The following is an 11630-nucleotide window of genomic DNA, read 5'->3' as shown; positions in this document are numbered from 1 at the left end:
AAATCGATTAATCGACTAATTTCGATTAATTATAACGCACATACAGAGGGGGGTCTCACCAGAGCTTTGAGGGGGCCTCACCAGGGTAGCAGGGCTCTGTGGGGTCTAAACAGCCTTGTTAGACCCACAGAGCCCTGGCAAGACCCCACAGAGCCCTGGCAAGATCCCACAGAGCCCTGCAAGATCCCACAGAGCCCTGGTCTCACCAGGGCTCCATGGGGTCTCACCATGGCTTTGTGGGGTCTCACCACTGTTGGGCTGGCTACCTGTTGCTTTACCCTGCATGGCCTGCTGAAGTATGCCATATGGACAGTATTGTTGGTTTTGATAACCCCTTTAAAAATTATTATACGAGAGGCAGAAACAGAAATGCTGGCTCTTTAACTGCCTCCGGGCCGGCCGTAGTAAAAAAACGGCCACCCAGGAGCTCTCTAGATCTGAGCGGGCGTCTTTAGACGTCCGCTCAGACACGCCCCCGCGCGCGCTGCTTGTCTTGAAGTGGTTAAAAGCCTCAGCAAAAATATCACACCGCATACAAGTGATAAAGCCCGAGGATGCCAGATACAATCAAGGCTTAACTTTAAAGGGGCATGAACCGCATCCATCGTAAGATGGCAATAGAAGCTATTAATTATGCTCTCGCCAGGAGACAGAGGACGTAAACAGGTATAAACAACCTTCATAGCATTGCAGCTCCACTGTTATTTGCTGGCTTATTTTGCTCCCTCAGCTGTGTCTGACCTGAAAGGGACACAATAGGGTTTGCAGGTCCAGGCCTGCCGGATAAAAGCATACGTGAGAGGGGCTGGACGCTGGCCTGAAAGGAGGCTTCGGCCTTTCAGGAATGCAGACTGGCAAGAGGCTAATGTAAGAGAAGAGAGAAGGAGGGGCATTGGCCGAGGAGACCTGCGTCACCGCACACAGCCCAAGTGATTCCGTCAGGTAACGAAGGGAAGGGGGAGGAGTCTATGTCCGAGACGTGACCGGACTCCTCCCTCCTTCCCTTCGTTACCCATCACCGACAACTACATCACCCGACTCCTCCCCCCTTCCCTTCGTTAGCCGACAGAGCCACTCGGGGAAGGGGGAGGAGTCCGGTGACGTCGATGTCCGTGACGTCGCCGGATCTCCGACGGAAGACCCGGAAGCCGGCGGAGAGGTGAGTATGGATCAAAAGAAACTTTGATCGATCAAAATAATTTTGATCGATCAAAAAAATTAACGATTAATCGACGGATTAATCGTTAATTTCCGCACCCCTATTATATAGATAATTATGTTGTGACAGAAGGCAAAGCATGGTTATAAATGGGAGCTATGCAGAGTTGGCCATACACTTTACAACCAATTAAAAGCTCGTACGATCTGCCCATCTTGGACAGGCAGATCGTACTTGCGATCATCGCAAGCACGCCCCGCTGAGGGGAGGGCTTCCGATGATTCCAATGCCGCACGGGCATTGCGCACAATGGCCCGTGCGGCATTTGTCTTCCGAGAACGCCACTAACCCGCCAAAAATCGTACGATTCTCGGCGGGTTTTCAAGCCTGCTCGGGAGACAAAAGACGTGCGACCGTACAGTTGAAACGGTCACACGTCCTCCATACACCTGCCGATTTTCGTACGATCGCGGGATCACCGATAATCGGCAGGTTTATGGGCACCTTAAGACCAAGCCCTTTAGATTGCATCCCTCTTTTCAGTTAAAAATGCCAGGGAAAGGGTGTATGATTTAGTTGTGCAATTTCTAAATTGTGTTGTGGGTCCCTGGGGTTGAGAATGAGATAATGGAGAGAAAAGTGGGCCATTATCCCATCAGATAAGTAAGATGTCCAGTCCAGGTTTTGTGGTTGCAGGTAATCACAGGTGTAGCCCATGATTGCGGGTGCTTCTGCGAGTGTTTAAAAGGAAGCCTGGCTTTATGTTACGGTTACCCAGCTAGGGGAGATGGAGGATGGAAGCTGACTAATGTTATGAAGAGGACTGTATTTCATGAACTGCAGAAATACTTGTTTACTGTGTGCCATGGAAAAAAAACTTTTTGAGGGCTTGTTCACACCAAGCGTGGAGCAGATGCAGAGCAGTTACAGAACACATCAAAAGTGAAACCAGTGTATTCCAATGGTATTTTGGGCTCTAGTTCATACCACAGTGTTCAGTTCTAGAGCATGTGGAAAAACTGCAGCATGCCCTATTTTTTTTCTGCTCTGGAACGCACTGAAAGTCCATTTCAGTGCGTTCCCCCCTCCAGATAAAAATGGCCCGGAATTCGGCATAAAACACGCTGTACTGCATATGCAGGAACTCATGCAGATCTGGTCCGGATTTGGTGTGAGCAAACCCTGAAAAGGCAAGTGATCTGTCCGGTGCTGTATTTGCCCTAGAAGACTGTGGTTAAGAACAGTTCCTGTTAGAATGTATACTACATAAATTATCTCTAGCATATTCTGAAGTTCTGGAAAAAGTAACCGCAAATAAAATGTAATTTGGTGCATCCTAACTCAATTTTGTAAAATGGACATCATGATTAGATGTTTAGAAGAAATACCACTTGGCAAATGTATATACCTTTTAGTGAATCATAGGAACAGAACACTATTACAATAAGGTTTCAGTTCCATTGAGGCCCCTTTCACACAGTGTTTCGATCTGGTCCATCTGTCTTTTTCAGGCGGACCTGATCTGAAGCTCAATGTAACTTTATAAGCAGTCAGATGTATGTGGACATGCGTCTCTTTGTATACAACTACCCCCCTGTCTGTCTTGGTCCGAAAAAACAAAATGGAACAGTTTCATGTTGGCAGACTTGATTGGGACGGATCGGAGGTATTCAGATGTGAACAGTTGCATGCCTGCTTACATCCAACTGCCCTAACATGATCTAACATGGGTCGCAAGATGGAGAAAACTGAATGGACACGGATGTCATAAAAGTGACATGCGTTCTATACTGCGCTGATCAGCGAGGATCTGTAAACAGACAACACCTGAGTAAAAAGGGGCCTTAAGCTTGCAATGTACTGATTTCTTGTAGCAATTATCTTAGAAGAATTTGTTAAAATTAAATGTTTCATTGTTTACGGTAAAACAATATAAACTTTCAACTTACTTTGTAGCATGGTGGCTTTAATATTCATCCTTTCCAGATATTTTTCCATGTAAAATGTTTTTGGTTCCAGCAGAAATACAACAGCAATACACAGAAGAAGCATAAGAGGCTTCAGGTAACCCATCCTGAGATGCATCCTGCAATGCTGAATAGTTCTCTAATGGAATATGTATAGTGCACAGGTGATGTGACCTGCTATGCGCTTCACATTTGTAACACATGACAATAAACACACCCATGTCATTATGTATCTCTTTTGTATTAACTCCTTGTTTACTTTACACCTGGAAATATTTAAACAATTGTTTGAACTGGTTTCAAGCAAATCTATATAGTTTAAATTAAAGGAAAGAAGAACTCCAGGAAATGTAAAAATTAACCCTTGCACTGTGGGGTAACTGCTCACTTCGAGAGAACCTATAGCCGCTCTGAAGATAGGTTCTGCCATGTCGGATGGCTTTCATGTCGGATGGCTTTCCGGTGAGGAGGGGTACCCGGCAGGGGTGCCCCCTCTCGCCGGGGCTGTTTGCATTAATGATGGAGCCCTTGGCAGTGGCCTTGCGCACCTCCACAAAGCTGGAGGGACTCAGGGTGGGAACTATTGAAGAGCGGCTGGCTTTATATGCGGATGACTTAATTTTGTTTTTGGCAGATGCAGGACCATCACTTAGGGAGGCGCTGAGGATTCTTGATCAGTTCTCTGTGTTTTCTGGTTTGAAAGTGAACTGGGCCAAGTCCCATATCCTGGCCTCTAGATGAGGGCTCCATAAGCTCGGCTGATGGATCAAAGCCTCTACAGTGGGTCTCACAGATCACGTACCTTGGAATTAAGATCTTGGCTAGGGTGGGTGACTACCACTCCCTGAATCTGGCCCCGGCCCTTGCACAAGTTAAGGGGAGGCTGCTGGCGTGGAAGCATTTGCCAATTTTCATGATAGGGAAGGTTAATCTGCTCAAAATGAAGGTTCTCCCGGTTTTGCTGTATTTCCTGCGCAACTCCCCAGTGTGGGTGCCTGCGAGTTTTTTCCGAGGGGTGACTGGCATGTTCCGGGACTTCGTGTGGAGCTCGCAGGTACCGAGACTTCGGATGGCTATCCTGCAGGCGCCTTGGACAGGAGGGGGACTGGCACTACCTGATATGAGGAAATACTATCTGGCAGGACAAATGGGGGTTGTGCTCAGATTGCTGGTGGGAGAGGACAGTGACTCTGCGGTGGTCTTTGAGGCGGCAAGCCTGGGCTCCTATGAGGCCTTGTCATCCCTGGTGTATAGGGCATGTGGGGCCCCGTATGACCTCACGCTCTCCATGCGAGCTACCTTGAAGGCGTGGCAGCAGTTATCGAGTGCACTTGCGGGAGGAGAGTTGACTGTGTCCCCGCATACTCCTTTGTGGAGGAACCCAAATCTGGCACACTTCCACACTATTTTGGATTGTCAGATATGGGACGGAAAGGGCGTCAAAAAATTGGAGGACATACTCACTGCTGGGCATATCATGAGTTTTGCGGACTTATGTATCAAATTTGGGCTGCCGGGATCTTTTCTTTTCCGCTATCTGCAACTCTGCCATGCCTTCCGAGCCCAGTTTACACCCACTTCGGGAAGCTTTTGTGCCTCCCCCTGGAGTGCATGCTGAAGTCTCGGGGGCTACGTAAGCCCTTGTCCACGGTGTACGGCACTCTGTTTCCTGATAGCTACAACCCCTTAAGTAGCTGTGGGGCACAGTGGCGTAGAGAGGTACAGGATCTGGATTAGGAGGAATGGAGGGAGGCCTGGGATTATCCATTCACACATTTAATTTCGGCCAGGGATAGACTAATACAGTATAAACTGTTGCACAGGGTGTACTATACGCCGGCAAGACTGGCCAGGATATATAGTACAAGCTCAGCGACATGTTGGAGGTGTACCTTTTCCCATGCGGGATTAAGTCATGTGTTCTGGGACTGCCCGGCTATTCAGACCTATTGGGTGGAGATCGCGAACTTCATATCACAATTCCTGATGATAGACATCCAGCCGGAGATGGGAATCTGCTTACTGGGTCTTACTGAGCATATTACATCTACCCATGCCACTGTTAGGGATTTTACTGTTTTACGCTAGGAAACTGATTGTGTTGCACTGGAAAAAGCCAGCCCCGCCCACCCTAGAAAATTAGAGAGGATTAATAGAATCTGTTATTCCAGGATCCCTGGAAGGCTCTGCTGGTGGAGGCTCAATTGTCACTGGCGACCACATAAGGCTACTGTGTTGCCCACACATTGAGACTCTGAATTAGCTATGTCTTAGCTTGACCAGTCTTATTTAATTATTTGATCCTTCCAGTATTTGTAGATTGCACAGCTTTAGTTAAGGGGGGGGTTTGGGGTGGCGGGCGGAGAGGGTATGTTATAAGGTGTTGTTGAACATATGTATGATGTGCCCCTGAGTGTTGGTGATAATTGTCTGTTTTGTTCTGTTTTATATGAAACCTAATAAAAACAATTTATAAAAAAAAAAAACTGCTCACTTCGGTCTAGGGCAGGGTCTAGGGCATTAGGTCGATCGCAATCTACCAGTCGATCGCAAAGTGAACACTGGCTGTGTCCTGCAGGTGCGGGAGGCGCATCCAAGGCTCAGCCAGCAGGGAGCTCAGCCTGCAGCTTCTCCTCTGGATCCCCGCTGCTCTCCCCCATCTGTATGCAGTGGGGATCTGATGAGAAGTGAAGAAAGTGCAGTAGCCGGCGGAGGAGGGAGCATATGTCACAGCAGCATAGCCGATCAGTGAGGAGAGAGTCACTCGGCCAGGATCTGACAGCCGGCAGCTCTCTCTTTCCTCACCGCTCGCACATACTGCTGTGACAGCGGCTCCCTCCTCCGCCCCCCTGCCAGCTTCAGCGCTTCATTCACTTATCCTCGGATCCCCTCTGCAAACAGGCGGGGGAGAGCAGTGGGGATCCAGAGGAGAAGCCTCAGGCTGAGCTCTGTGCGTGGCCGAGCAGCAGGAGATCTGTACATATCAGAGATATGTTCCAATGTGCAGAGCAAACGCTGGAGCGATCAGCTCCAGTGTTTGTAAATAGTACCATGTGTCTTCAGTTATGAATGAACAGGAAGTGCTTTACATCACTTCCTGTTCAATTATGACTTTCTCAATGGGGAGTAGCATCCGATCTTTTATATTTTACCAAAAAACTGGGTAATAATAAATGTTTCCTAACATCATGTAAAAAAAACCTTTTTTCCCCCCAAATTTTCTGTAATTTTTCCTAATTATAGTAAAAAATAAAAACCCCAGTGGTGTTTAAATACCACCAAAAGAAAGCCCTATCTGTCCCCAAAAAATGTTATAAAATTAATTTCAGTACAGCGTTGCATGACGGAATAAACGTCAGTCAAAGTACCGCAGCGCTGAATACTGAAAAATGGCCTGGCCAGGAAGGGGGTCTAAACACCTGGTCTTCAAGTGGTTAAAGCACTTCTAAACCCAGGAGCAAAAATTTTAAGTGTACAGCTTAGATGTGGTGGCTGCAATTCGTTTTTTTATCCATATTCAGATGATGAGCCTACCAGTTACACACTTCCTGTACTGGGGGAACAATGTTCATTCACTATACGGACTCTGGAGAATCAGCATTGCTATCCTAAGATAGAACTACAGAACACATAATCCACTCCTCTTCTACATAACGTAGGGGGTGTACTGTAGTCCTAAGACCATAACTGAGAACTAGGGATGGGGCTTGAGTTTTCTGGCAGTGGGTGTGCTATATGACCAGATCACATGGAGTAAGTGATGGAGTGGATAACCAAGTCTTCACTATCCTCCTCCTTTACCGGAGCAGACTAGCACACTGTCATCAGTAGTTACAAAAGCCCTGTCCCACCTCTTCCAAGGCTAATCCTACCATAGCCCTGAGTTGGCAGAATTATTTCAGCACAACTTGATAAACTGGACACAGGAGGATGCACAAAAAATTATTCTGATGTTAAGGAGGAGAGCGACAGGAGTATAGAGGGAGAGGGAATCATGGGAAAACCAATTGACACTGATGTTGCTGCAGCTTACTGCCAGGTTGGCTCCAGTGATGAGGAGGGTTTGGATGATGTTTAGGTCCCAGACCATGCCTGTGTGCCAGAGATAGCAGAGGCACAAAGTGAAGCAGGATGTTGTCCAGGGGCAGCTTGCAAAGGAGTGGAAGAAGCAGATGCCCTAGTCTAGCGGACAGCACTGCTCCATGATTGATGGCCTCTTGTATTCTCAGGTCTGCTCCACAGAGCTCAGCAGTGTCGGCCTTTTTTCATACATGTGCTGCAGACAACACAGTAGTGATTAACACCTTCAGCCTTCGGTGTATCAAGCTTGGTAACTCTACCAGTTATTTGGGCACTGCATGCATGAGGAAGCACATGACTGTTCACCACAAAGTTCTGTGGGAGAAGCACATAAATGCTACCAGTCGGCAGGAAAAGGTCTGTTACTCCTCATACTCGCTCCTTCCTTTCCACCTCTCCCCCCACAACACAAGAATCTCCATCCGTGGCGTAGGGATGGAAGTCTTACAAAGGGTTACTTTATGGCACTTTCAGCAGGCATGTTCCTCTGCCTCCTTCTAGTACAGTGAATGAACATTGTCCCTCTATGACAGGAAGCGTGTAACTGGAAGTATCAGCTGACACAAAAAAAGAACAGCCATCACATCTAAGGACCGGTAAGCTGCCATATTTATTTATTTTTGTTTTTGGGTGTAGATGTGCTTTAAATGTTACAGAACACCAGGCATGTTCAATCTTAACCCTTGCGTTGTAGAGTGCCCCCGCACTTCAAACTTTATGTGCTCATTTTGCCTAGGGAGCTAAAATAACAAAGATATACTCACCCGAAAGTCGGACCTGGCTGGATGGTAAAGTGGTCCCTGCAGCCCCTCTTCCTCTTTGCTCCCGCGGTCTAAAAACCCATGAATCTACAAGTCCAATACAGTGTATTGATGCAGAGGGTCATTCCATCGCGGGAGCGGAGGGGGAGAGGCTGCAGGGACTGGTCTAGCAGCCAGCTGGGTCTGAGTGAGTATATGTTTGTTATTTTAGCTCCCTAGACAAAACAAACACTTAACCCTGAGGTTGGCCCCACTGCAAAGGTTAAGATTTCATATGCTTTAATTTAATCTAAAAAGATTTGTTTGAAATGGATTAAAACATTTTTTAATAGTTATTAGAATTAGAAGCAAATATTCCCAGTTGTATAGTAAACAAGGAGCTGACACAAATGAGATCTACAATGACAAGGGTGTATTTATTGCCATGTGTTAGGTAAACATTCTGTGAGCTCGGTAGGGGTAGGCCCTGATATGGCTAATCCTACACCATATTTTGCCAGGAAAGGTTGTGTTTGACAATGACACCAAACTGCTGTCCGTCCCCTTCAGCACACAGGTTCTCAGTCTAGTAGTTCAACAGATCCTAGTTAAGTACCCTGGCTTACGTGATCTTTTAAGGCAGGCCAGAAGAGTGTAGCGGGAGTTTTATGTAGATGGGGAGAGACAGTTGATGACAACATTGTCCTCAGTAAACCCCAAGAAATCAAGTTCCTCTGCCTCTGGAAATTTGTGACAGAAGGGCCCATTCATACTCTAGTGCCTGTGCAAGGATCCCAGAATCTGGGCCATTAAGGAGAGGAACTCTTACTGGTTGGCCACCCTTTTGGTTACATGTTACAAGTGGAACATGAAAGAGCTCAACCGGCCATCACAGAGGGAGCAAAAAATGATATCTTGAGGACTTGTTGTGAAAGTACCTCGAACGTTCTTTTCAGAGACTGGGAGTATTTCCTTTCGTGAACAATGTGGCTTGGATAGTCTTGTCTGTAAAAGGAGGATGAGCAGCAGTGGCTGTCTAAAGGTGTCCATACACCTTGTGATTATCGTTCACAAATCGAACGGGTTTTCATACAATAATCGGCCAGTTGATGGGAAGTGAACGATCACAATTACGGTACAACTGGCTGATTTCCTCGATCAGTCATGCTGGAAAACTTTTTTCGAATCGTACGAAAATCAATGGATTAGTGGCGTTTTGTTACATGAACACTGCACATGCGCAAACATTTTGGACAAAATTCGTTAGCGGTAGTCTGTACAAATTTTTGTTTGTGGACGAATTTAAATGTAAAAAACTTTTTCATGTTACTTTGCTGCAATGAAACAACCTGAAATGTAAACGCACATTCGTGCAGACTATTTGTTTCAAAAAAAATTTATTTCATATCTGTAAATGTTTGATTTGTATACCTGTTATATATACCTATATACCCGGGGTTATGTAAAAATTTCCTCGGGCGAAAAGGGGTCACAGGGTGAAAAAAGTTTAGGAAGGCCTGATGTAGACCATTAAGAATTTACATGACAGAAATTATTGGTAAACCCCATAAATGATGTTTTCCACTATTACTTTTACTTTAGGCCCCTTTTACACGGGCAGTCTGATCAGGTCCACCTGTCAGTTTTTCAGGTGGACCCGATCAGGTGCCCAATGCTAGTCTATAGGCAGCCGCGTGTAATTAGACAGGTGTCCATTTACACCCAATTACTCCAGACTCTGGCCAGGTCCGGAAAAACAGGGAACAGTGTTCTGTTTCAACGGATCTGATCACGTCGAATCAGGGGTAATCTAATGTAAACTGACACATGTGGTCTGGTCATTTCAGTTTTTTCCTGAAACTGGACTGACATCCCCACCTGATCAGCCCGGGTGGATCTACAGCTGAGCGATGCACAAATAAGCTACATTTGTGTTTTTAAGATTTAACTCCTGAGTTTAGTGTCACTTTAAATGAACTAATTTGAAAAGCCCTATTCTAAGATACCTATAAACACACTAAGATACCTATATAACCACAGCATGGGTATGAATGCCACAGTTTTTCAATTGTTTTTGTGAAAGGTTAAAAAGTGGTGGCCTACTTTCTCTTCTCTGTAAGGTAAATACCTTCTCATTTAAAGTGTGTGTGTGTGCATGTAATATGTATAATACATTTTAAGGGCTAGGAACAGTTCCCAATTTCATAACCCTTAATTACTTTGACCTAAGGTTCCTACACGTTTTGACATGCATCATCTGAAAAATATGTACACGCTATCTGCAGTGCTCCAACACCCTAATTAAAGGAGAACTATGGGTTTAGGGCTTTTCCCCATAGTTCTCCTAAGGGTAACGGGAGGACACAAACTAGCGTCCTCCCGTCACCCTAAGCTCAGTATACCGCTAGCAACAGCTCGCGGTATACTGAGACGCCGCAGCTGAAGCGGATCCCGATAATTATGTCTGGATCCGCCCAGCTGCGTGAGTGACAGCTGGCTATGCCTAACTAGAGGCAGAGCTAGCTGTACCCTCCCCCTCCCCCGTCCGTTCCGGCAGTCAGCGCTGGAGGATCGGAGCGGGGAGGGGGGAATCCAGTCCCTCCCCTGTCATTGCAGAGAGCCGTGACAGGATTGAGAAGTGAGCGAACGCCGGTATGTGTTCGCTCACTTCCCGATCTACTGAGCCGACCTGTGACAGTCTCATTGTCACCGGTTGGCTAGAACTATGAGGATGAGTGAACAGCACTCACCTCATAGTTCTACTTTAACTACTTGCCATCCGCCCGTTGTAAATAAACATTGGAAAGGATGTTACAGTTCCTTCCATGAAACCTCCTAAAGAGTGGAGGTAAGACGATAATAAGGGCTTAGCCCCAAATTGAGTGGGGAGAATGGAGATTTGTAAGGAACACAATGCCTTATTTCTTTAAAATTTGCAAGTTAGAGAAAAAACAATCAAATTTAGATCTTGTGTGTGGGGAAAGGCAGAATCGTGAGACACATCTCATAACCCTTATCAGAACACAGTTTAGCTTAAGACCACATTGAAACAACACAAAGTAGGCCATGATAAATGCCCTTAACCCCATCAGCAGAATGTGTCTTAATCCAGAGCCTGCTAATAGCAATCATAAACAGTAATCATGTTGTAAAATTTCCTGTCTGATATGTGACTCCCCAATACAAGACACCATCTGTTTTTTTGAACCACAGAGCTAAGTTTCATACAATATCCATCAATTCTGCTTTAAAAAATGTATCTTCAAAAAAGCGATTATGTGGATGTATGAGAAAATACCCATCGGTTAGTATACAGTACCATTTGGAAAAAAAAAAAAGGAATTTTGAAATTGGTGGCAAAAACACATCTCAAAAAAATTGGGACAGGGCAAAGTAAAGGTGCCCATACACCTTACGATTATCGTACAAAACTTTTCGTCCGATGATCGTACCGTTGTACGATTTTCGTACGACGGCCCCATCCTGCCCCGATTATCGTAAGGTTCAATACAGTACTATCGGTCGGGCACTACATTCACACGTTACGATTGTCGTACGACAGGTCGATCGCATACGATTATCGTACGATAATCGTAAGGTGTATGGGTACCTTAAGTGGTACTAACAAGAAAGAGCTAGAAGAACATTTTGACACTAATTAGGTTCATTGGCAACAGGTCAGTA

General features: G+C 45.8%; 1 protein-coding gene across 1 annotated transcript in view; it reads right to left on the bottom strand.

Moving 5' to 3' along the window:
* LOC108788802 (beta-1,4-galactosyltransferase 1-like) overlaps positions 1-3232 on the bottom strand; it is a 90140-nt gene extending 86908 nt beyond the window's left edge. The window contains exon 1 of the mRNA XM_018558655.1: positions 3109-3232. Coding sequence (XP_018414157.1) covers positions 3109-3232 — 124 coding nt within the window. The remainder of the gene's footprint in view (positions 1-3108) is intronic.
* Between the last annotated feature and the right edge of the window lie 8398 nt (positions 3233-11630).

The sequence above is a fragment of the Nanorana parkeri genome, unplaced genomic scaffold, assembly GCF_000935625.1.
Source record: "Nanorana parkeri isolate BGI_ZX_2015 unplaced genomic scaffold, ASM93562v1 scaffold352, whole genome shotgun sequence".
Lineage (NCBI taxonomy): Eukaryota > Metazoa > Chordata > Amphibia > Anura > Dicroglossidae > Nanorana > Nanorana parkeri.
This window is presented reverse-complemented; position numbering and strand designations above follow the sequence as displayed.